The sequence below is a fragment of the Trachurus japonicus genome, chromosome 17, assembly GCF_045865225.1.
Source record: "Trachurus japonicus isolate A0001 chromosome 17, Traja_1.0".
Taxonomy (NCBI): Eukaryota; Metazoa; Chordata; class Actinopteri; order Carangiformes; family Carangidae; genus Trachurus; species Trachurus japonicus.
Window position 1 is genome coordinate 13,226,468 of NC_140923.1, and position 27,367 is coordinate 13,253,834.

Consider the following 27,367-nt stretch of genomic DNA (forward strand, 5'->3'; position numbering starts at 1 on the left):
TATTCATTTTAGTTTCACATAAGACAAAGATATAATAGGATGCATGGTTTTCGTATATTTTGACAGTTTTGCTTGAAATAGGACGATACTCAGAATAGTTTGACTTAATTTTCTGACCAACCAATCGATTAATCTACTAATTGTTCCAGCTCCAGTCTAGTGTATCCAGAAAAAAATGTCAACAAAGGATCTAATTTTACTGAACTGTTGCAATGTGATTAATATTGTTTTTACAATGAAGCGCTGAAATAATCCGCGGTACCCGACCGGCGACCGTGTGTGTGTGTGTGTGTGTGTGTGGGTCCTCGCTCCGACCCCGTAATAATGACACCGTACACTCATCACTCCGTACACACATCCCACTAATCAGACTGATCTGCTGCTATCACAGAAATCGACAGAGTGAAATAGTTCACACACACACAATAGAGTCGCATTTTTTATTTTTTATTTTTTAAAGCTGCCGTGAGTTTTTGATTTGGGTTGTTACATCCCATTCCCCCGTCACAACATGACAACAGTTACCGCTCGGCTGTGAAGGGTCGTTTTGCAGCGTGTGTGACCGTGGCCAGGCCCTCATCTCACGGGACTCCTATTGACTCGCTCCGTGACTTGTAACATCCTTATCAATTATCCCTCACAGTTCTGCCCTCAACTCATATAACCCTGTGCATCTAATTTGTCACAACTGACACGCCGTCTGCCAGCAGCAGGTTTTGTGACAGGGATTGTCAAACTTTATTCTTTTTTAAAGTTAAAGACACAACAAAAAAACATTTACAACAAGTCCTGCCGTACTTGCCTTCTTCTCCTCTTCCTCCTCCTCAAAAAATGAGACTCTTATTTTTGGTTGTGTGTGTGTGTGTGCTTTAAAAAAAAACGGTGACACTCAACTAAAATAATCTGTCTTCATAAGCCTAAATTTGCTGTGCCCTCCCACCACACACACACACACACACACACACACACACACACACACACACACACACACATAGACAGACACACACACAGTGCAGAAAGCGAGGAGCACAGAGCGTGGTTCTGCTTTGTGTTGATGTATGGGAGAGTCTGGGAATGGAAGGATACAAGTGCAGCCTGGCTTAGGAAGAGACAGGGGGATAGAGAGAGAGAGAAAGAGAGAGAGAGAGAGAGAGAGAGGAGTGGTATGGACTGACTGGGGTTGCCATGGGAACCCAGCTGCTAAAAGCAGGCAGGGTCAGTGTGGAAGAGAGAGAGACTGTGTGTGCAGCAGCAGAGGCAGCAGCAGAAGCAGCAGCAGCAGGAGGAGCGAAGGGATGCCACCCCGAGGCCGGTTTGTGAACTACACAAACAGCACACAGGCCTGCACAGCTCCACCTCTTTTTTTTAATTATTTTTTAAATTTTTTTTATAAACTGACTTGCATCCACACAATCTACATGTTTAAACTCTCGCAACATGATTTAAATGGAAGAAATGTACTTTATTTACTATGTTTTTACTGAGGATTTGTTTTATTTTCTTTTTTGTGTCATTACGGCTGGTTTCACACAGGCCTGCACAGCGCCACCTCTTTTACTGACTTGTATCCACACAATCTACATGTTTAAACTCTCGCAACATGATTTAAATGGAAGAAATTTACTTTATTTATGTATTTACTGAGTTTTTATTTTATTTTCTGTGGCATTACGGCTGGTTTCTGATCACCGGCCACTTCATACAGGCCTTTACTGACTTACATCCACACAATCTACATGTTTAAACTCTCGCAACATGATTTAAATGGAAGAAATTTACTTTATTTACTATGTTTTTACTGAGGATTTGTTTTATTTTCTGTGTCGTTACGGCTGGTTTCACACAGGCCTGCACAGCGCCACCTCTTTTACTGACTTGCATCCACACAATCTACATGTTTAAATTATGAAAACATGATTTAAATAGAACAAATTAACTTTATTTATGTATTTACTGAGTTTTTCTTTTCTTTTCTGTGTCATTACGGCTGGTTTCTATAATCACCGGCCACTTCACACATGCCTTTACTGACTTGCATCCACACAACCTACATGTTTAAACCCTCAAAACATGATTTAAAAAAAAGAAAAGAAAAGAAAGAAATGAACTTTATTTATTTTATTTTCTGTGTCATTACGGCTGGTTTCTATAATCACTGGCCACTTCACACAGGCCTGCACAGCGCCACCTCTTTTACTGACTTGCATCCACACAATCTACATGTTTAAACTCTCGCAACATGATTTAAATGGAAGAAATTAACTTTATTTATGTTTTTACTGAGTTTTTATTTTATTTTCTGTGTCATTACGGCTGGTTTCTATAATCACCGGCCACTTCACATAGGCCTGCACAGCTCCACCTCTTTTTGTTACTACCCTACATCCACACATTCTACATGTTTAAACCCTCAAAACATGAGTTGAATAGAACAAATTAACTTTATTTATGTATTTACTGAGTTTTTATTTTATTTTCTGTGACATTACGGCTGGTTTCTGATCACCGGCCACTTCATACAGGCCTTTACTGACTTACATCCACACAACCTACATGTTTCAACTCTCACAACATGATTTTTTTTAAAAAGAAAAGAAAGAAATGAACTTTATTTATGTTTTTACTGAGGATTTAATTTATTTTCTGTGTCATTACGGCTGGTTTCTATAATCACCGGCCACTTCACACAGACCTGCACAGCTCCACCTCTTTTACTCACTTGCATCCACACAACCTACATGTTTAAACTCTCACAACATGATTTAAAAGAAAAGAAAAGAAAGAAATTAACTTTATTTATGTTTTTACTGAGGATTTATTTTATTTTCTGTCTCATTACGGCTGGTTTCTCATCACCGGCCACTTCACACAGGCCTGCACAGCTCCACCTCTTTTTGTTACTACCTTACATCCACACATTCTACATGTTTAAACCCTCAAAACATGAGTTGAATAGAAGAAATTAACTTCATTTATGTATTTACTGAGTTTTTATTTTATTTTCTGTGGCATTACGGCTGGTTTCTGATCACTGGCCACTTCATACAGGCCTTTACTGACTTGCATCCACACAACCTACATGTTTCAACTCTCACAACATGATTTAAAAGAAAAGAAAAGAAAGAAATTAACTTTATGTTCTTACTGAGGATTTATTTTATTTTCTGTGTCATTACGGCTGGTTTCTGATCACCGACCACCACTTCACACAGACCTGCACAGACAGCGCCACCTCTTCTACTAACTTACATCCACACAATCTACATGTTTAAACTCTCACAACATGAGTTAAAAAAGAAGAAAGAAAGAAAGAAATGAACTTTATTTATGTTTTACTGAGGATTTATTTTCTTTTCTGTGTCATTACGGCTGGTTTCTTACCAGCAGCCCCTCACAGCTCGGCTTATACAATGTGCACAGATACTGTAGGACCCCCACCCACCCACTGTCTGATATAAGTCGCTGGTTATTGAGTTTTGATTAGGGGGGGAAAAGAGGAAAAGCTCATTTTCACTGGGTCACCGGTTGACGACTTCCTGGCGGAACAACTAATCTGACATGGGAGGCTGCGGTTGTTTGCGGGCGAGAGAATAGAAACCTGCTCGATATTGTTGATTAGACTATTTTTACTCGGGGTTTTCTATTTTTGGCGCAGACTAATTCAGTAGCTGACAGATAGTATATCGATGTTGGGCTTCAATATTATTTAGAGGAACCCATAAGTCAATCTGACTGTGAGAACCGCGGTCGGGAGCTCCGCATGGGACGCGGCTCAGGCCCGAGTCCCCCACTGAGGAGGGAGCGCTCGGCCGAAACACTGAATTTTTTGGGGGGGCTGAGTCTATTTCGAGCCGAGGTAATGTAATGTAATGTAATGGTCCACGTCGACGACACTGAGCAGAGACAAAAAGGGCATTACAATGTATTTTACATTTTTATACAACACCTTTCAAAACCACGACTTGATGCGGCCCTGGAAGGCGAATTGGCGGCCTTGAGATAAAGCAGGCACTTTTGTTTACACAAGATTTTGGTTTGACTTTCAGGAGTGTCTCCGTTCTCGCTCCTATATTTAGGAAGTACCCACTGAGCCGTTGATGGATTTGTCTAGTTTCAGATCCATCTCCCCAGACTGCACAGTGTTCCTGTTTGGATGGATGAGTTGAACCCGGGGCTCAGATCTTTCCACCAGGTGACCAGGAGGGGATCTCTCTCTCTCTGTCTCTGCACGGCGCCACCTTTGCCCCACGTCCCTCCATCCGTCCATCCACCGTCCATCTGCACTTGTACCAGCTCGATACCTCCGACAGGCCGTGCGTTACGTGATGAGCTGAGCTGAGCTGAGCTGAGCAGCCGGTTCAGTTCGGCCGATCATGAAACAGGAGAATCATTAAGTTTTTTTTTTTTAAGTATATTTTTAGGGGCTTTTTCGCCTTTTTAAATCTGTACAGAAAAGAAAAATGAATTTGATTCCACTCTGGGTCCTATAACATTAGTGTAATAACTCATCTATCAGACGATGTAGGCCAAACTTTGTGCAAAAATCAATTTTCGAGTAAATCCGGGATGAAAGTGTGGTATTTTCTTTTTGGCATTGGATAATCAATCAATCAATTTGTTTATTTCGGGCATGTCAATTTAAATCATCATCATCACACTTCATCTTAGTTCAAGTAATACAATACACATGGCCGAAAGGGAAAGCGGGAGAAGCAAAAGCTTATCTAGTCCCGCCCCCATTACCCACAGAATAAAATCTTTATCATAATCTTTTCTTTTCTTTTGCTTTTTTACATTTTGACATAACATTCTTTACTTATAATGCAGGCGCACGAATAATGCGTCACGTTGCTCATGATTCATCAGCCACTGATATTGGATCCGTCATCCGTCAATCAAACGTCTGAGACACGCACACACACCGAGCTCGGTCTCGTCCCAAACGCTCGATAACGACCAATCAAATTCGTTTTCCTTACTCGGGTTCTAACTCGTGCGGCAACTCGTGGAAACTCGTAGAAGGAGGCGCGACAAACAGGACAAACGGCCATTTCTGAACACCTTTAATGACAGCAGAGTTGAGAGAGAGAGAGTGGCAGGAAGAGACAGGAAATGGGAGGCAGAGAGGAGGGAGGGGCGGGGGGGGGGGGGCACGCAGGATAGGGCCGTTCGGCGCAGGATTCGAACCGGGATCGCACTACAGCCTCAACACATGGGGCGGGTACTCTACCAACTGAGCTAAATACTGCGCCCATTGGAAAAGTTTTTAGAATTTGTGGGAGGAAAAAGCACCAAATGTGAGGATTATTGGAGAAAAAAACTGGATTATGTTATATTTTAATGTGAGACATAATAACTTGTATTATTTTCAGACATTTTACTGACAACATATTAATCTTTCAAGTATGTTTATTGGGAAACCAATCAATTAACAGTCGACAATTATGTTTCCTTTTCTTTCTTTCTTTTTTTTTTAAAGTATATTTTTTGGCCTTTTTTTTTTTTGATAGCACAGTGAGACAGACAGGAAAGGGGGAGGCAGAGAGAGGGGGAATGACATGCAGGAAAGGTCTGCCCGACGCGGGATTCGAACCGGGGACGCCTGCGTTGAGGACTGTAACCTCTACATGGGGCGGCCGCCTTAACCACTGTTATATATATATAACATATGTAGTTATATCTTCCGACAGCAATCTCTTATATACAGCGCCGTAACGTAACCGTGCGGGGCCCCCCCGCGGCCGTTCGCCGCGGATGACGGCGGTGACGGCGGTGACGACGGCGGGGGGGGGGTGCGGCGGCGAGGCGATGGCCGCGATGACGGGGGGGCGGGCCGGGGGTTGACGGCGGCGACAACACAGCAGAACAATCCTGCAAGAAGAGAACTATGGACTGTGGAAGCTTGAATGGCCAAAATACAGAAGTTATCATGACGTGAACCATATGTTGTGGTGTAAAAAAAAAAAAAAAAAGAAGGACCGTTGATTCGGTGGAAACTCGGCTTAACGGGCGGGGGCGGGGCCCCCACGGCATGCGGGGCCCCCCCGCCTCGCGGGGGCTGCGGGGGTATACTTTACGGCCCAGCTTATATAGAGTGTTTGGACTGAAACACGGGTCTCTCAGTCACTCTGCTCTGCTCTGAGCCCAGGAGAAAACATTTCTTGTATCCTACAAGTTTTATCCAATGAGGAGAGAGAACGGCATAAAGGGGCAGTCCTCTCTGTGTGTGCAGCCAAGGGATGCGCCTGAATGTGGTGACGTAGGGACGAGGACCAATAGATCCATGACGAGGGCGGGGGCTGCTAACTCCATCGGCTGACAAGAAGTTATGGTGCGTTCAAGGCAACCCGTAACTCGTATTTTTCCGACCGTGAAGTGGTACCAGTTCGATCTGGTACGAGTTCAATGGGTCGGAAGTTACGAGTGGCCGTAATAGTGACTTTCACAGGTAAAACAGGTCGGAAAAACACGAGTTACGGGTTGCTTTGAACGCTACAAAGTCGTAAGTTGTGACTTGAAGCTGTAACTTACGGTTTCAAAAGCCTGCCTGTAACGCAGCATTAGCCAAAACGACCGGATCGCTTACTTCTGCTTTAATCAAGGCGGCAACTGACTGATTGATTGGCTTTATTTTTTGTTTTGTTTTTTGTTTCGTATCTCACTCCTGTCGTGTGTCGTGTTAAGAGATGAGCAGTCGCTGCTGTCACTGTCATGTTCCTGCTTCTTTTGCATTTCCCAGACATCATTTGTTTGTCAAACAAAGTGCGGTGGGAGCAGTGATGCTGCTGCTAGTCGTCGATTTCCTGCAAATGAACTTTGTGTCACTTTAGACCCCTCCTCTCCCTCTCTCTCTCTCTTTCCCTCTCACTTCATGCTGCTTTTGTTCTCCCAATTAATTCCACACACAAGCGTCATGATTCGTCACTTTGCATGTTTCTCTTTGGTTACAGTGGATGTACTATGATATGAGATGAAGTATAAAAGCCTCCGCAGTGTGATGCTGATGCTGCTGCTGCTGCTGCTGCTGCTGCTGCTGCTGCTGCTGCTGCTGCTGTGGTCGTCCCGTCCAGCAGAGAGTTTTAAAGCGCTGTCACCAGCCAGTTGGAGACTAAAGTGAAAGTCCATTATGCTGGGCCCGAGCGGCTCAAAATATGGAAACTATTGATCGGATCCTCTGCTCTGCTAATTAAAGATGGTCCACTATTTGTAAAAAGTCAACCCAATTATCAAATGAGCACATGAGGCCGGGGCGCTGCTGGTCGGTGTGAAGGTTGACTGTCTGTTGCAGGGGACTCTTTGTTTCCAGCCGTCCACTTCCAGCTTTGTTTTCAACTTTTCTCCGTCTTTTATTGCTCATCAGTGCTTCTTTATTATTATTTCTTTTAACCTATGCTGTTGTGTAGATCAGGGTATCCGCGGGGTCTTGAAAAGTATTAAAAGGTGATACATTTTGGGAAAATGAAGACCCTTAAAAAGTATTAAAAAGTATTTTCACGACTTTATAAAGTCTTAAATTTTGAAGGTATTTTTTTCTGAATTAGCTGTCCCAAGAGTTTGAATCCTAAAAAACATTGTGAAAGTGTGTGAATTTATTCATTTTATTAAAAAACAAAGATGAACCGGTACATAAAAAAGAAAAGAAGATTGTTGCTTCTGTTTTTTGAGAGTGGAGCAATTTTAAAAAAAAATTTTTTTATAAACTTTGCCTTTGATTTATTATCCCAGCCTATTTTGAATTCTGTTGTACCATAGTGGTCTATAGTCTTTATCACAAACTAAAACTGTTAAGTTAAAAGTGTCACTGATGTACAGTAAATGGCTACAACTTGAAGTGGCGGTGAGGTATTGGAAAAACATTGAGAGGGTCTTGGAAAAAGTCTTAAAAATGTGTTAGAATTAACTTCAAGATTCCTGTATATACCCTGTAGATACGTTCACTTTATTCTGGCACAAGTTTGAGTCGATTGCGGTGTTTTCCAGTTGGCTACAGTATGCGATCTTGTTTGTGGCTTTATTTTTATTTAGTCCTGTTTGTTTCTTTCTTTGTTGTGGTTTTTCTGTGAAAGCCAACCCTAATGGTATGAGAGTTTATATGGGTTTATGTACCACCACCACCACCACCACCATCTTCCCTCTCTACCCCCTTTTCTGCTCAATGGGCAGCAACATGTGACCTGGACCACGTGGGGGCTGAAGCCTGAGGCCCCCCAGCATCAACTGTCCCTCAACATATTGGTGTGTGTGTGTGTGTGTGTAGTCATGCTTGTGTCTGTGTTTTATGGAAAGATGAGGCCAACAACACAGAAAGACCAGGCCAAGTCAAGTGATACTGTCCACAACAAAGCCTATACATAGCAACACAGACTGGCCCGCAGGACGAGTACAATGTGTTTTGGCTAAATACAGAGACACCCCAGCCCCGCAGACAGAGACAGAGGGACTGTAATAGACAAGATAGTAAGTGCATGGGGCTTTTTATAAATGTAACCTGCCAATTCAGAACAAACTGTTATGAAATAGTAAAAGTGAGGAGGGAGGGAGGGAGGGAGGCAGAGGGGTGGGGGGGTTGGATAAAAAAGATAAAAAGTGAGAACTTGCAGCTGTCGCACACAAGACTTCAAGTAAGGGGGAGAAAAGAAAAAAAATATTCATAACAAAATATTTTTTCCATGCAGGTAGAGTGAGATATACTGAAAACAAAGCGACCGACCAACCAACCAACCAACCAACCAATCGGCCCTTTTTTCTTTTTATTCCCTCAAATCCTCCTCGTTTACCCAGAGCGACCACATCACATCACATAATGATCTGGAAACAGTTCTGGGAGGAAACTGGGGGAAAAAAAAAAAAACACACCACAGATTTCCTTGGACCTGAAACGCAGCGCGTCTTCTCCTCCTCGTAGCACCGGACCAGAACAGCTGGACTCACTGAAAAAACTGCACCTAAAGCTTTTGATTAAGTGCAGACAGAGTAGACAGACACTCGCTCATCAATGTTATAATATCTTTTTATGGCCTATTTCATGCATCCAGGATCATTTCTTCTGTCTTTCATTCTTTCTTTCTATCTATCTTTCGTTCCTTTTTGCTTGCTGGGTACAGGGACTATATTTGGCTCTCCACTGCTCTACCAATAGTACTTCTGTCACATGGCAGTCACAAAGCGCTCAGTAATTATAACCTAGCTAGGTTTCTGCAAGGAAGGCTCGGCTAAAAATACTCCCACATTGTTGGAGTGATGGGGTAAAAAGCTGGAGGTTTTTTGGAGGGTTTTTATTTTTTTATTTTTTTATTTTTTTGCCTGTTCCTGTGTGTGAATACGTGTCTGTGTCTGCTCAGGCGAGAGGAGTGTGTGTGTGTGTGTGTGTGTGTGTGAGAGAGAAACTCTTCTCCTGTGTCTTTTCAAACGCAGTCAGATGGGTTTTGCTGGTTGCTTTGGTTCCAGAGAAGCACTAATTGAAGAAGAAGAAGGGAAAAAAAATCAGATGTCATTCGTTAATAGTGCGGTTTGCTAAATGTGTTTCCAACTTATTGTACAAACACAAAGCAAAGACGACACACTGGTTGCTGAGGTCGTGTGTGTGTGTGATCTTGTCTCTGTCAGCTGTGTCAGCGTGGTTGGTTTGATTCCTCAGAGTTTTTGTCTGTGAGATGATCAACTGTGGTTTTTGGACACGATTTGAGTATTTTGTGACATGATATCACACAATTAGTTGTTGAACTTGATCTGCAGGGCAATCGATAATATAAATGGGAAAAATATCAATTATAGCGCTAATGTGATGAAGAAGGACAAGCGTTTTGAGGCTGTTGTTTTTAGCTTCCTGTCTGTTAGAGCTGAGGTGTTGGGATGTCAGCAGGTTAAACAACAAGTTAAAGATGCAAGAAATGATTTTGAATAAATCATTTAGTCTAATCCCCTCTCCTCTTGTTCTTCACGTCTTGTTCTGTTTCTGTCTCTAGACCAAAACTCCCCAAAAATCTTTGGTTTACAGCGATTAAAAGGAGCAAAACTTGTCTTCTGTTTTCTTTAGAAACAAATAATTGATCAAGATTCTTCAATCGAGATACTTAATTGTTGTTCTGTCAACTATATATGTATATAATGTACTATATATAACTATATTAAACTATATATTTGAGATATTAGAAAAATTTGACATCTATAGTCTTTGTTTCTTCCTTTTTATATATTTTATTTTGAGAAATCTCAACTCCAAACTTGTATCAAAGTTTCCACAACTTCCTTTACTACCTCATCATCTTATCAGAGATATAAAAAAACAACAAAAAAACCAAGATGCGCACCTGTTCATCAGCACAGTGTGTTTTAATCTCCAGGTTCGGGGTGTGTGTGTGTGTGTGTGTGTGGTGTCTGTATAGAGGAGACGTCAAAGTTCAGGTTCGTTTTTGCAGCTCGGCCAAAAACTATCAGCAGTTCGAAGGTCGTGGGTGGAGGTTAAAGCTTTGAACTCCTCGTCTGAGGCCAGAGGAGAAGAAGAATGGGAATTTTTTAGATTAGATCTGTAGAGAAGAGATGACTCGGCCGGCCCCTACAGTACGACACGTACAGTATCTCGTCTGGTTAATAAGTACATAGTGTAATGTGTCCTAAAATAATAAAGGAGCCATTTTTAGATGTCTTTTTAAAAGCTGGCATGGCCTCGTCATTTCTGTCACAGTTCAAAGATTAAATAAGAGGAAATAAAAATGATGTAATGGTGTACGTGTTAGTTTTTGGTATCAGACACGTTGTCGTTCATATTTAGGTTACATGCTTCCTTCCTTTCCCTCCTCTCTCTCTGTGTGTGTGTGTGTTGTGTCTGGGAAACGCAGGAGCTGCATCTGCTGCATACACATGAACATGAACCGTGTGTGTGTGTGTGTGTGTGTGTGTGTGTGTGAGAAAGTCGAGTGCTCTTTCAGAAATAGCCTTACTTCTCCTTTTGTGTGAGTCGCTGTGATGAAAACATTGTTGTCAGAGCACATGAGCGGTGTCTCTGTTATCTAATGCTTCATAATGGAGCATTCATTCTCAGTCATTTCATCCTGGATGGGTGTGTGTGTGTGTGTGTGTGTGTGTGTGTGTGTGTGTGTGTGTGTGAGAGGTGGGGTAAAAAAAAAAACGACGACTATCCCAACAGAAACACAAACCCCACTGACGAGTCGACTAATGCTGCGTTGAATCGGGTTTCTCCTGCGTGTGTGTGCTGCAGTTTGCGTCGTCTTGTGGCGTCTGGAAGCTGACGGACGGACGGACGGACGGACGGCGAGATGCAGCGCCGCCCGAGCTGTTTGGTCCACATTTGTGTCCTACATACCAACAACTTCTCCTCAAGAAACACCTGACACGCCCTCGTCTCTCTCCTGCTCCGTCTCTTTACTTTATTTACCTACTCTCATGCAAAAAAATTACCTGACAGTGTTGCTGCCAGGTCACCAACATGGCCGCCCGCTTCCTGCACTGCTGCTCTTTTATTTCCTACTCTGAATTTATTTTAAATTATAGAGGTAATTCAGGGAGGAACAGATTGGACTGAAAAAACTATAGAAACAGCAGCATCAAAATGGTAAAACTGCTCCAAAGTTATTCTTTATGATCACCTTTATGTGACGTTTCGGGTACACGGCTCTTCAGATTTAAATAAACTGCAGAATATACAACTATTTGCATTTTTTAAAACCTAAAACATGATAAATGTACTGTATGCTTAAATACAAGGAGGAACTGGAAACTTCAGAACCTGTAATAATAATTACATTTCTGTTCATCCACTAATCAATTATCTGTGTTATTGAATCCTTCACAATAGAGATATAGACTGACTTTTAAGACTGTTCCACATTTCCAGACATAATCACACCACCGGTATCTTCAGGGGTGTTTTACTTTGGTCAGCTTCCTGTCTGTTAGAGTTGACCTGGATGTTGATGTTGGGATGTCAGCAGGTTAAACAACAAGTTAAAGCTGCAAGAAATGATTTTTAATAGATAATTTAGTCTAATCCCATCTCCTCTTGTTCTGTTTCTGTAAATCTTTGGTTTACAGCGATAAAAAGAGCAAATCTCGTCGTCTGTTACCACATTTCCAGACATAATCACACCACCAGTTTTCTCCAGGGGTGTTTTACTTTGGTTTCTACCCCCGGTGTGGTCCACTGTCGCCCCCGTATTGAGCCAGTCAAGGAGAGGCTAAATGTACCTAAACCTAAACTGTACTGAAGAGACCTATTGAACGTTAAAGGCCTCTTTGAGCGGTGTATACATGAGCAGTCACATCAAATACCTTTCTAAGAGCGGTTTCCACAGCTGTGTTAACAGTCTTTTGGTTTGGTTTGGTTTGGTTTGGTTTGGTTTGGTTTGGTTTGGTTTGGTTTGGTTTAGCCCTAGACACTTTATAACTCTGGTTCAGTGTCTGGCCTTTGTTGGATCGGTGCGTTGTGGTGCGTTGTGGTGCTGTGAGATCCAGACCATCATCCAGGGGCCTGAGTGACCGTGTGTCCCCCAGCCTCGGTGTCCTGAGCCTGCCTGCTGTGCTGCAGAGAGGCCCAGCTGCTGCTGCTGCTGCTGCTGCTGCTGCTGCTGCACATGCTCTCTCAGTAGTGAAGGGAAGGCAACAGCAAGCTGTCTAACCTCCACAATAACCGCCTTATGTAATCACTCTGGCTAGAGACAGACCAAAATAGCTCAGACTGAGCAGCCCTGCCCTCTTGTGGTAACCATCTGCCTCAGCACCGGCCTGTGGAGCCTCGACAGGGAGTCAGACATGGCGGCGGCTGCTGCTGCTGCCTCTTGTCACTGTGGCTCACATGAACACGGGGCTAAATATTCACTTCATGGTGCTGCTGCTGCTGCTGCTGCTGCTGCTGCACAAGGGATGGATTGGAATAAGTGGCGTTGCATTGTGTGATGTGATCAGGTTTTGAAGGTGTGTGTGGTACAGAAGCAGCTCAGGGATGTGTTGATAGAAGTGGATCTGTTTGTTTATGGGTCGGTTTTAGCATGAAAGTGGCTTTGGGTTTATCCCAGATGAACTTTCTCACTGTTTACGGCTGTGGAGTCACTATTTATGGAGACAGATGTTATTTATGTCCTGTTTTTTTTTTTTTAAATCCTCTTGAATGTTAAAAACTTTGTTGTCCCCGCAGCAGCCTGCATAGAAACTGTTAAAGTACCTAAATCTGAGTCTGTTCTGTTTGTCTCGTTGCAGTTTCCTGGACAGAATCGACTCTGTAAGACAGAGCGACTACACACCAACGGACCAGGTCAGTCCTGCAGCTTCACCCGCTCACTATCAGAGCCTGAAAAAGAAAAAAAAAACACACAAATCCACAGTCTTTTGTCCTGAACACGATCTCTTCTGTCTCTGCTCTCCCATGTTTCACAGGACCTGTTACGCTGCCGAGTGTTAACTTCAGGGATTTTCGAGACGAGGTTCCAAGTAGACAAAGTGAACTTTCAGTAAGTGACACAACGACGCTCGACATGCTTGCATCATGTTAGCATCTAACTCTGGAAGCAAATGAAACCTGATTGAAATACTGTAAGGCCTGTTTACAAACACAGAGCTCCCACCAAACACACACCGAGGGACTTCACACAGCCTTAGAAGGAATTAAAAAGTGGCTACGCTGTTATTTCAGATGTTTCTATGGTGAAACTGGCTGAATCTGAATCTGGGCTGCTCATTTTTCCATTAGTCGGTGGATTTTTCAATTCATTTTTTTTATTTTTTTACTACTCATCAAGGTCTGAGTCATGTTTAACGGTTAATTAATGATATTAGAAATGATTGTTACATACGGCTGGAAAACACCGACAAAATGAGAATGAATCAGATGGGTCTAATCATCTGCACTGTTTTTGTTTTTTCATTCAACTTTTTTTTTTAAACTGTCATAACTAAAAACGAATATTAGAGCCAGCTATGCGGTATTAAAAACACGTCTTCAAAAGTTATATGTTTCACTCGGTCAAACCCTGCAGAAAGAACAAATAAGTCCATAAATAACTCCCACATGGAAATCATGTCAGTGTGCTCCCACAATCATCCCTCCACATTAAAAGAAAAGAAAAAAACACACACACGCACACCACAAAAGTTTTTCTGTCCTGTCCACATCCGGCACCACGTTCATTCTTATGCAGCGGCTCGTCACCCAGTCCTGAAGAGGAGGCTCTCCAGGCGCTTTCCGCTTTCTGCGAATGATTTGCCTTTTTTAAAACATTTCTCAGTACGTCCGTATTGCATCACTGTTGCACCAATAATCCCAGTTTTAAGAATTCCCCCCTTGGGTGTTATCGCTATATTTACCTTGGCCTCGTGTTAAGAGCCTGAAATGTCATAAGTCTGTGTCCCGTAACAGCAGTTTGTCCTCTCGCAAAAAACACAGAAGCCGAAAAAACCTCCTCGGCTGCTGGAAGCCGAGGAGGAGAAGAGCAGTCGCTTCCCAAACCTTTAAATTATCTCAAAAGACCATCGAGGAGGAGGAGTCCTTATTTACAATGGCGTCGAGCAGATTCACAGCAACAAAACATAAAACAATATTAGTTAAAAACAAGAAATGAATAAAAGAAAATAATAGGGAAGAAAAATAAAACAATGAATAAAACAGACAAGTTAAAAACAGTTACGATCGAATAAGACAATGTCAGAGATAAGACCTTTGAACAGCTGTAATGGTGTTTTTTGCAGTTTATTCCATGTGTGGTGCATTATAGGACAAATGGAGTATATAGCGGCAAACAATTCTGTGAACGGGTACCAATTCATGTTGATTTCTGGGTTAAGAGAGATTATATTTACACATACAGAGAGCACGACACAACAGTAATGAGTCTTCACATTAGTGTTGTGCATCTTCACTGGCCTCACGATTCGGTTCGATTACGATTCACCAGTCTACGATTCGGTTCGATTCGATTATACGATGCATCTCGATGCATCACATCCTAAATCCTGCGTTGCCACACATGGCTTTTTCATTATTTAACATAAATAGTCAGATAGATAAATATTATAACTTTTTATTTACATAAAATAAAATAGAACATATCATTTAAATGCATTTCTGAACACACAAAGAAAAAGAAAAGCCTTTAGCCTACTTAAAGGTGCACTTAAAAACAAAACGTAAATCTTGGCATTGTGCTTTAAAATAAAATAAATCACTGTCTCTGTATGTGAACAACATCATCAAACTTGAATGAATTATATGAATTTAAAAATCGATTATGTGACATACAGTAACTGCATTGATTCAGAATCGTCCCATTAAGAATCTCATCTCGATGCATCTTTGAAACGATTATTTTACAAAGGAAAAGAAGAAAAAAAAACACAAATCCGAGCAGGCAAGGTCAAAAACACAAACAACTGGACTGGATGAATGAAAAATTTCACTCGGTCGTCAAAAAAACCCCAGACGGTCGGTCTGCGGTCGGCCGGCGTGATCTCTGAAGCGGCTCAAACGTATCGACCGGCCGCCGCTCGCAGTTGGGAGGAGCTGCCGATAAAAAGTTGGAGGAGTAAATGTTCCGTAACTGCTTTGATAACGTCGGACGAGATGATGACCCCATTTCCACAGTCACACACAGACACAACAGACTTTATTCTACCATGTGAAACAGGCCTTTGTATCAAATTATATCATCCCCCCAACATGATTGATAGAAAAGCTCCGGGTCGCTTTTTTTTTTTTTTTTTACATTATTCATCATCTGCGACCATGACTCTTCCCAAAACATCCAGCCAGGGTCACGCAGGGTACCGAGTCTGTGCAAATAACTGCTCCCCATGTTATTTATTCATTAATGGATTATTCATGTGTCCAGACTGCTTCCATTAAGATCAACACAATCTCCTCTCGCCAACACGCCAACACATTTTTACCTGTTTATCTTACGAGCTTAATCTCACTTAGAATCTGTAACTTACACACTCGTTCACAGGACACCTTGGTTTTTACAAATTCCCAGTATCAGGACAGAATTGGGGAAGACTTTTGCCTTTCAGTTTTATGCCCCCCAAAAGTGGAATAACCTACAAAACTGTCTGAAACTGGATCATCTTATTTCCTTAGATAGTTTTAAAAACTTATTATCGAATGTTTTACAACCCGTATGTAATTGTGAATCATGACCTTGTATATTGTATAATTGTGCTTTTGTAATTGGGGCGTCATTGAAAAAGACAGCTCGCTCTCGATTGACCATCCCTGAATAAGGATGCCGGTTGAAGCCAGAAAACGCATCCTCAGTTTTTTGGGGTTTTTTTTGTGACGAGCTAAATAAAACGTGAAACAAAACAGTCGTCAAAATAAATAAAAAGTGGCGTGTGGAGTTCCTCCTGTGCTGCTGTTTAACTGCAGTACAGTATGTACCTGTCTGACATCCTCCTCAGCCCCCGTCCCAGCAGCAGAGACGAGGCGGCAGCGGCCACCGGGCGGCGCCAGAGAGCGAGCGAGCGCCTTGTTGTTGTGTCTCTCTCTGAGTGTGACCCAGTATTTTTTTTTTTTTCTCCTCCACAGCATGTTTGATGTTGGGGGCCAGAGAGATGAAAGGAGAAAATGGATCCAGTGCTTTAACGGTGAGACTCTTCTCTCTCTGCTCTTGTGTTCCCGGCGTCTTCCTTCACACACACACACACACACACACACACACACACACACACACACACACCGTCTCCTCCCATCACACACCTCATCGTCTGTACTTCCTGATAACTTCCGTACAGCTTCTTCATCACCTCGTCCCTCACTCTTCATCATTTCTACATCACCGTGATGATTAAAAAATACATTTATCTTCTATTTTATCTGCTGTTACTTACAGTCAGGTGCAACTCTCAAGCAATGTTCCCTCTAATTTTCAAAACTCCTGAGCAGAAATTCAACTCCCCTGATGTACACAGTACGTCCACATGCTGGTGCTATGGCCTCACCTCTCCAACTCCAAATATCAATACAATTGGCTATTACTATTATGATTAATAACAGATTATTTTGACAACATTACCTAGGCTACTCCATATCTAGGTCAGTTACAGTTAATGATAACAAAATACAATATTGTTTTGGCAAAGTAGATTTTGCATTTATTGCCATATGAACAATATGAAAAAACTAACATCAAGTTGGTGTCATCAACTCTTGGCACAGAAGCATTCTTGATATGAACAGTAATAATAATTCTCAAACAAAAACTTAAATCGTAGTTGCACTACAGACCACGGTTAAGGTCATACATTTCACAATTCGAAGCCACATTAGGGAGAAATAAACAGTAAAATAGTCTGGGATATTTGAGTGTGCAACTTTTTTTGTCTTCTGGGCAAAGAGGTGCGGAGCAGTGTGCAATTGCACAGTAAAACACCTTAGAGGGAACAGTGCTCTCAAGTGAGACTGATCACATGTCTGCTCAATGAAGGAGTAGCCAATCATATATATTTATTATATTGTACACTCTTTAAAAGTAAAAATCCCTCTCATTTCTTCAGTGGTGTGTTTTTATGCAAGTACAGTAATTTATTCACAGTTTTTTTTCTCTCTGAGGTCTTTAAATGTCTCAGAATAAATACCACAAAAACAATAATCTGTAAATGTATAGATAGAGATAAGAAGAAAGGAAATGACCTCAAATAGAAACAAAAAAACAATGAAGATGCTGTAAAATACTGTAAAACGAAATTCGTATCTGATTTATTATTAGTTTGTTTGCACCACTGATAAATACCAAAAAAAAGAGGGGTTGTGTGGTAGTATTCTTGTTATTACTCTTATAATAACAACGATATTTTTTTTAATATTATATTATATATATATATTTTAATATTGTTTTTAAATCAACAGAAGTTTGATAATTAGTTTTTATTTTTAAATTCAGGAGCTGGATTAGCTCCTAAATGCAGTTTAAAAAAAAAAAATCAGTTTGATAAACTCTGGTCCTGATGTTGGTGCCTGTGCTCTTCCCTCCAGACGTCACTGCTATCATCTTCGTGGTGGCCAGCAGCAGCTACAACATGGTAATAAGGGAAGACAATAACACCAACAGGCTACGGGAAGCCCTGGACCTCTTCCGCAGTATTTGGAACAACAGGTGAGACAGAAACAACCACACATCCATCCAGGTCGAGAGAAGCTGGAATTAAAATGACTATTTTTTTTCTCCTTTTAGTTTTAATTCAATCAGACCAACATGTTAGTCCAATAGTTTCCTAATAGTCTCCTTTTGTCTTAGTGTTTTCATTAGGGATGTGCACGGTTATCCGAGTACCCGGGTACCCGAGTAGGCAATCTACTATCCGGTTATGAATTTATTACCCGGTTAACCTAGGATTAAAAAAACGTTATCACTACATTATCATGCCATGGTTCGGCTTTTTGTAGAGTTAAACAGTTTCGGATCAAGCAACGTGATTTTCTGCTGTGTAAAAGCGTTTTTGGATCGAGCCTCGGACTTTCAAACCTTTTACAAGAATCTGTGGTGGTTCCCTCGGCGTAAACCGCCGGGAGGGAGACGACAGGTGTCATCAAGTCTGTTAGAAAATATGCTTTCAGTTTACAAACATTCTGAAACCTTCCCAGTTATTTCCTTAAAAGGTTGCGAGGCAGAGAGGACCAAAGGCTCCAAAATGTAGTGTGGACTAATAAATAAGCACCGCTAATGATTTAAAAAAAAGAAAAAAAAGTTTTCTTCTCCGAGGCAGCTGCAGCATAAATGCGCTGCGCTCAGAGCGCATGCAGCGCATTTATTCCCCGGCATAAAGATGCACATATGCCCCATATGTGCATCTTAAACTCCAGTCTCTACTCTTATTATCCACCTGATATTTAGTCTGACGACGCTGTGTGTCAGTAATGCGACTGTCTGACGGACAGAGCGCATTTATGCACCGGCTGCGCTCTGTCCGTCAGACATGACGTCATTTTATTTTTTATTACAGTAATCGGTTACCCGGGTAACACCAGGTTAGGTTACTCGATTAGGAAATTATTCGAAATGCCCATCCCTAGTTTTCATAAAGAATAAAAGTCCAGTGAGCAGTGGTTTCAACCAATAAAACAATTATTATCTTTAAATCGAGGCTGAGTTCAGATCTGCTGCTCATATGAAAAGAATCGTATAATCAGGGGAAATATATACGTTTAATCTGGAGGTCTATTCAGCTGATGAGACTCCTGTGAACAGACAAATACGTCATCTCACCCGGTGTCCCACTGACAACCAAAACACAGACTAAAAACTGTTCTGTTCTGTTCTTTAAAGAGAAGAGGAGAAGTTTTAAATGATCAAGAATTAAGTCAATCAAACATCTTGATTTGGGCATATAGAAATGCACACTCCCATTTTTTGATGTTTTCTCCTTAAAAACGAATTGTTATGAATAAAAACTGGACAAACAGACTTTAATTTAAATGAATACCTAATTATAAAATGTTAAAAACCTAAATAATGTTCACAGCATCAGTTTGACTTTCTCTCAGTCCAAAAACACGATCAGACAGTGTGAGCTTATTCGTATAGGAAGCTGCTGCTTTAACATTCAGAGCCTGTGTTTGACCCCGGTGCTGCTGTTTCTCCTCTAACCGTGTGTGTGTGTGTGTGTGTTTGTGTGTGTGTGTGTGTTTTCCAGATGGTTACGCACTATATCGGTCATATTATTCCTGAACAAGCAGGACATGCTGGCTGAGAAAGTATTAGCTGGAAAATCCAAAATTGAAGACTACTTCCCTGAATATGCTCGCTACACCATACCAAATGAAGGTTTGTGCCGCTCCCAAACTCCCAAAGCACCCAGACATCCCAGTGTGTGACATCAGTGTGTGTGTGTGTGTGTGTGTGTGTTAACGGTCAACGTGTCGTTTCCCCTCCTCAGCAACTCCCGAACCCGGCGAAGACCCGAGAGTGACGAGAGCTAAGTTCTTCATCCGGGATGAGTTCCTTGTAAGTATGTGTATGTGGCCCGTTGGAAGCGAGCCGGGGGTTAATGAGTGTCCAGCCACCAACAGCCTCGTCCTGTTAATTCATAACTGGGCTCTCGGCTGCAGCTGGACTCGAGCCAACGCTACACACACAGACACACACACACACACACACACACACACACACACACACATATACACACACACACACATAGCAGCTGTGTGTTTCATGTAGAGCACGATAAACCACGCTCAGTGAGTGACCTGCCTGCGACTGATTAAAGAAACTCTATACAGTGAGCAGCTTCTGAACTCAAGGTCCACTCATTAACTTATTAACTGGAGTTGTTTTGCTGCTGCGTTACACTAAAAAAAAGTCACACACACAGACCCTGGTGCAGTTTTTTTTTTACGCACAGGGAGAAACGTTGAATCTAGAGCCGGGAATCACCAGAGGCTCCACCACGGTACGACACGATCACAATACGATATTATCACTAACTTTTTTTTTACTTGGAGCACAGTGGCCCCTAACTTAAAGCAGAAGTAAGCGATCCGGTCGTTTTGGCTAATGCTGCCGTTCCAGGCAGGCTTTTGAAACCGTAAATTACAGCTTCAAGTCACAACTTACGGCTTTGTAGCGTTCCAGGCAATCCGTAACTCGTGTTTCTCCGACCTGTTTTACCTGTGAAAGTCACTATAACGGCCACTCGTAACTTCCGACCCGTGAACTCGTACCAGATCGAACTGGTACGAGTTCACAGGTCGGAAAAACACGAGTTACGGGTTGCCTTGAACGCACCATAACAGTCCTCGTCCCTACGTCACCACATTCAGGCGCATCCCTTGGCTGCACACACAGCCCTGCATGCCGTTCTCTCTCCTCATTGGATAAAGGTTGTAGGATACGATAAATGTTTTCTCCTCGGCTCAGAGCAGAGCAGAGTGACTGACAGACCCGTGTTTCGGTCCAAACACTCTATGTAAGTGATTGCTGTCGGAAGATAGAACTATTTAAGACTTATATTAACACAAAAATATCGCTTACTTCTGCTTTAAAAATGTAGGAGCACAAGCAGAACATTTAGGGCACAGACCATAAATCGACTTAGTAAAAGTAAATATTCACATTTCCTTAACATTCATGATTCTCACACACACTGGTCTGACACCTGTAATGACAGAGTCCAGGGTCTTTTGACGTTTCACCAGTGTTAAAAAAAACAAACAGAAAAACAGCACATTTTCTGGTTGCACATGAACAATTTTAAACATTTTTTCTCTGTGTTGCAATAATATCTGACCCATACAGTAGAGATTTACAGTATGAACCTTTTTGCAACTCCAGTCTTTGTCCCAAAGAGAAAACTTTTGTCAGCATCTGTTTTGAGATGAAGTTCTCAGTTTGTTTATCTCATGAGAGTGGGAGTGGGACTGTCAAGTTAAGACAGACTGACCAACTCAGTCATAAAACTGAGAAACTGAAAATTCACGTCTGCAGTATATAATAATAACATATTAAAGATTCTTTATTTGTCACATGCATAGTGTTCACTTAGAACAAGCAGTGAAATGAAGTCCTTACTAAACCTCCCAGACTGTGCTGTCCCTCGAATAGAAACTTAACTATAAATTATGAAATTAAAACATATAGATAGCAGCTAAAAAGATTAGGAGATAATTTCATTCATTGTAGCAAGTACTGTAGGCGTCTAAGTACATAAAACCACATACAAGCTTGAAAATGCTTAATCAAAGGGCATAAAGTGCAAAATGCAAAGGGTTAGAGAGGAAAGAAGTTTTAAAAGACGCTAAAGAATTGGCCTTATGGTCTTATTTCAACTGGACAGGCAACCACACAGTTTGGGGGCTCGGTCACCTTTAGTCACTGGCCGAGGCCGTGGAGCTGCTGGATGGAAAGATAGAAAGTTGGTATCTGTACAGTATGTAAATCACAACACTGTGCTCTATTAGTTGTTGTTTTTTTCCTCTGACCTCTACTGAAATCAAATCAGTGTTTATGTTGATACTTTATAGTATAGTATAGTATAGTATATGGGCGATTCCACCAAAAGAGTGCCATTTCATATGTCCCCAGCATATTAATTGTATAAAAACATGTAATAATATAATATAAATTGGATTTAATTAATAAACAAAGCACCATACACATGAATAACTGTAGAAATTAAAGATATATCATTTTTAATTACTATAAAAAGGCTTTCAAAACACTGAAACATAGCCTTTGTTGCATGTCCCCAGAGCCAAACGCTATAGTTTACCACAATGCATAATGAATAAAATCCTTCTAAAATATCTTTTTTTTTTTTGCATATTTGTGTGACTTTATATTATATCTACACTTATATAACATTTTTTAAATTAAAACTTAATTATATTTTGGTTAAAATTCACATTTTAGTCCCGTCCCCACCAGGTTTTCACTCAGTGCTGTTTTACCCAAACACATTCTACACTCTAAAAGTTTTGGAAACTCTCCACCAGTGACATGTTCTGCTGAAAGTGACATCATTTAGGTCTTCTGAAAGTCATGGGAAGACCAAAATTAAATTCTGTAATGTATTTTTCCTGAAATTGAATGATATTGTAGCTATGTCAGGGGTCGGTCACTCTTAAAACTCATTCCTGCTGAGTTAGGACAGCGAGGCGGCGGGGTAAACCCTGGACAGGCCACCAGTCAATCACAGGGCTAAACTATTCACACCTACGGCCGATTTAGAGTCACCAATTCACCTAAAACCTGCATGTCTGTCGTCTGTAGGAGGATTAGTACTGTACTCACGCATGCACGGGGAGAACATGCAAACTCCACACAGAAGGGTTCAAACCCCAGAAAACCCCCTTTGCTGTGAGGCAACAGTGCTAAGTTAACCATAGCAGATTCAGATTCAGAATTACTTTATTGATCCTCGGAGGGAAATTTGTTTTTGTTACAAACTCCTGAATAGTAAGAGAAATCAACACAAAGTGAGAAATAAAAATACATGTACCGTGTTTTCTGGACTATAAGTCGCGCTTTTTTTTGTAGTTTAGCCATGTGACCTATATTCAGAAGCAACTTATATATCAAAAATATACGCTATGTCATCTATGACCACAAGAGGGCAGGGAGGCTTTTATTTCTAAATCCCTCCTCATTCAGTAGCTCATCTTCATTCTTTATTTCTTCGTTTAAACAAAGCCCCGGCCATTATATGAGACCCGGTTATGAATTAAATGTTTCCAAAATAAATTCGACATACAGACCGATGCAACTTATATACAGCTCTGGAAAAAATGAAGAGACCACTTCAAAATGATCAGTTCCTCTGGTTTTACTATTCATAGGTGTGTGTTTGAGTAAAATGAACACTTTTGTTTCATTCTATAACCTACTGACAACATTTCTCCCAAATTGGAAATAAAAATATTGTCATTTAGAGCATTTACTATTTATTTGCAGAAAATAGCAACAGGTCAAAATAACAAAAAAAATTCTGGTGTTTTCAGACCTTGCATAATGCAAAGAAAACAAGTTCATATTCATTTTAAAACAACACAACACTACTTTTTAAACTTAAGAAGAGTTTAGAAATCAACATTGGTGGAATAATCCCAATTTTTAATCGCAGCAGTGTTTTTTATTTATTTATTTATAATCTTTCTTCCTCATTAAATGATTTGGTTCAGGAGTGAGTTGTGCTGCTTGTGTTGGAGTTCAACAGACACTGGAATCGACGGCTGCTGCCATACATGTAGAGATAAGGCTGATTTATTAAGAACATTTTGGAGTAGTGGTCTCTTTATTTTTTCCAGAGCTGTATGTTTTTTTTCCCTCTTTATGGCGTATTTTTTGACAGATGCAACTAATTCTCCGGTGCGACATACAGGGCTGGCTCTAGGATTTTGGTGGCCCCCTAAACAAGGTTTTTGTTTGTGGCCCTGCACTCTAAGCGCAAACACCAAATCACTGGTTAAAACTGAATACAGAAATGTTTATGCCCTCTGAGGTTTGAGGCCATTTTCTCAACTTTTACATATTTTCTTAAATTTATCTTTTTAAGATACTTGCAGATGTAACAATACTCAAGTGTTTTATGTCTAAATATTAGAACCTCCGCTGTAAGCACACTGAGGCCAATTTGTCCTAGAACACTGTAGAAAGAAATAATTTAGGCCAAATGCTGGAAATTTGAGGTCTACTTTTTGAAAAATGTCAAATCCCTTGTGAAAACAGGTCATCAGTCATGAGAACGAACTGTTTTGGTGCTTGAAATAGGATATGAATACAGTAATAGATACGTGTAGAAAACAAGTCTAAAATGAAATTTTGTAAGATTGCTTTTTGAGCACAAATGTTGTCATTCTGCCGTTCTATTTTCACTAAATGTCTCAAATGTGAGATAAAAGAAGCTGAATACATATAAAGCTCATAGCGTGCACGTGCAGACCTCAGGATGTTTAAATGACTTGATGAACCCCGGTACCTTTCTGATCATGTGGCCCCCCACCTAACGGCTGTGGCCCTAAACAACCACATAGAGGGTTTATGCCAGGGGCCGGGCCTGGCGACATACAGTATAGTTCGGAAAATACGGTACTTGGCATATCAGCAGGGTTCTTATGGATCCTTAAAAAGTCTTAAAAGGCATTGAATTCATTAATCTAAAAACAAGGCCTTAATTGGCATTAAAACGTCTTAAATCAATTTTTCAAAAGTCTTAAAAATGTTAACACATGGTAGCCTAAGTGGGATTTTATAGTTGTAATTAGTCTCAAATCTCAAAATAATTGGTAACATTTCGACATAGAGAAGTTAGTGGCGGTCGTCAATGCTAAATTTCTCACCGCCACCAGCTCCCGACTCTAATACACAGTGTTTTTTTGTTTGTTTTTTTCGGACTTTTTATGCATTTATTTTGAAAGGACAGCTGGAAAGAGACACAATCCAATGTTCATGTAGCAGTCACTTTACCTTGGATCACATAGGAAAGTGGGTAAAATTGTCCCTAACCCTATGTAATTGATTTGGTGTTTTTTTTCTTCTTTTTTCTGCATTTGTGTTTATTGTGAAGTTGGTCTTAAATTTCATTTCAAGTGGCTTTAAAAAAGTCTTAAAAAGTCTTAAATTTAACTTGGCTTAAGCTGTAGGAACCCTGGAGATTATTTTTTCCAGAGCTGTATGTTTTTTTTTCCCTCTTTATGACGTATTTTTTGACAGATGCTAATGCTAATTCTCCGGTGCGACATACAGTATAGTCCGGAAAATACGGTACTTGGCCTAATATCAGAGATGCAGTTTGTCCTTTTCTCTGATCGGTGTCTTCTCCTCCTTCTCTCCCTCTCTCTCTCTCTCTCTGTCTCTCTGTCTCTCTGTCTGTCCGTCCTCAGCGGATCAGCACTGCGAGCGGCGACGGCAGACACTACTGCTACCCCCACTTCACCTGCGCCGTGGACACAGAGAACATCCGGCGGGTGTTCAACGACTGCCGGGACATCATCCAGAGAATGCACCTGCGGCAGTACGAACTCTTGTGATGGGAGACCGCCACCGCCGCCGTCGTCAGCCTTCTGTGTTTTTTTTTTGTTTTTTGTTTTTGTTTTTTTTTTGTTTTTTTTTGTTTTTCTCCACCATTCTGCATCCTTGACGAAAAAAACCTTCCTCCTCCTCTTCCTCCTCTTCCTCCTCTTCCTCCTCCTCCTCTTCCTCGCCCCTGAAACTTCACCCCTTCTCCTCCCCCCAAAGAACCCCCTGCCCTGACCTGACCACCCCTCCTCCTGTCGAGGACTATGAAGTACTACTGAAGTGTGTCAAATCCTCTTCCTCTTCTTAACTTCTTAGCTTTTTGTACTTCTTCTTTTTCTTCTTTTTTTCTTTCCCTCTCTGAGACAGATTCATCCCCATTTCACCGATGTAAAAGGAAGGTTGGGGAACAAAGTTGTTGCGTGCCGCTTCTTCTGAATTATTATTATTATTATTTTTTCTTTTTCTCTTTTTCTTTTACTCCTTCCTTTTGAATGCCTTGATTTTTGTCATTCCACTAAGCCTTGGGCTACCTCCTTCTTTTTCTTTTTTCTTTGCCCCTTCGTGTCCTTTTGTGTTTTTTTTAGCTTTTGTCATTGGACCTGAAGTGGTGGGTGTGTGGATACGTAAGAAACACACCTACAGGACCTCAGTGTAGAGGCAGCGTGTGTGTGTGTGTGTGTGTGTGTGTGTGTGTGTGTGTGTGTGTGTCTGTGTGTCTGTGTGTCTGTGTGTGTGTTGAAGAGAAGGAGGGATGCCATGTGAGCGAGTGTGTGTGTGTATGTACAGTATGTGTGTTTGTTTGAGTGTCACCTGCTGGTTAAAAGCCGGCGTCACCACCATGACCTTTTCCCCCCCGTTTCTTCTTATTCTTCTTTCTTTCTTCTTTTTTCTTTTTTGCCCCATCACCCCCTCCGACCTGCTTCTTTTCTTCTTCTTCTTCTTCCTCTTCTTCTCCCACGCGTTGATTGAAGACGACTGGACGCTGAAGAAAGCAAAAAAGAGAAGGGGGGGAGAGAGAGAGAGAGAGAGAGGACGGACGGAGGGTGAAAAACCGAGTTGATGAAGAGATAAATGCACTTTGCATCAGGTTCCTTAATAACTTTTTTTTTCTTTTTTTTTTTTTGCTTTGTTGTTGTTGTAGTTGTTTTTTCTTCTCCAGAGGAAGCATACACACAATGTAGCATCACAAAAAAATATTTATTACCCTTGTCACGATGTTTGAGCTTTGCCGAGCTGCAGAAGAGGAGGAGGAGGGGTGGTGGACCGGACCGGACCGGACCGGACCGGACCGGACCGGACCGAAACCGAGCAGCCGAGACGAGAGAGAGAGAGAGAGAGAGAGAGAAAGAGAGAAAGACACACAAGTGGAGCGAAAAGCGATGATTTTAAAAACGCGACGTTATAACGCGTTTAAAACGACAAAACGACGACACGGAAGGACGTAAAAGAAGGATTTAAAAATGAAGGAAAAGAAAAGGGGGACTGAGCTCTCTGCACCTTAGCCCTGCTGCCTCCACGGACTCGGACCTGCCTCCTTTCTTTTGTTTTTTGTTTTTGTTTTGTTTTGTTCTCCACACAAACCATCCTTTTAGCTTAGAGATACTGATGGGAGGGGGGGGGGGGGGGGGGTGGTGGGGCGGGACGGGAGAGAAAAATGTATTGTTCTTTTTTTTTTTGTTTTTTTTTGGTTGTTTTCTTTATTATTTTCTTTTTTTTTGTTTTTTTTTGTTAACTTGTACACTGTGCAAGGTTGAATTATCCTGTACAGACTGTAAAATGTAATATTATTTTGTACAACTTAATTGAAAGAAAAACAAATCTACTTGTAGATCTTTGTGCCTTGATTATGGCTGTACCTGTAAATGAGCTCAGATGTAAGTATGTTTTCGACTGCGCTGTACAGCTTGATGTCA

At 41.3% G+C, this 27,367-nt stretch overlaps 1 protein-coding gene across 2 annotated transcripts in view; it reads left to right on the forward strand.

The window, feature by feature from the left end:
• gnal2 (guanine nucleotide binding protein (G protein), alpha activating activity polypeptide, olfactory type 2) overlaps positions 1-25,603 on the forward strand; it is a 58,398-nt gene extending 32,795 nt beyond the window's left edge. Inside the window, exons 6-13 of one of the 2 annotated variants that reach the window (XM_085803886.1) lie at positions 13,213-13,267; positions 13,390-13,463; positions 16,532-16,590; positions 17,978-18,098; positions 19,636-19,766; positions 19,879-19,946; positions 25,319-25,504; positions 25,549-25,603. In XM_085803886.1, coding sequence (XP_085660012.1) covers positions 13,213-13,267; positions 13,390-13,463; positions 16,532-16,590; positions 17,978-18,098; positions 19,636-19,766; positions 19,879-19,946; positions 25,319-25,465 — 655 coding nt within the window. In that variant the 3' untranslated portion in view covers positions 25,466-25,504; positions 25,549-25,603. The remainder of the gene's footprint in view (positions 1-13,212; positions 13,268-13,389; positions 13,464-16,531; positions 16,591-17,977; positions 18,099-19,635; positions 19,767-19,878; positions 19,947-25,318; positions 25,505-25,548) is intronic. The other variant, XM_085803888.1, reaches the window with a different exon arrangement.
• The last annotated feature ends 1,764 nt before the right edge of the window (positions 25,604-27,367 follow it).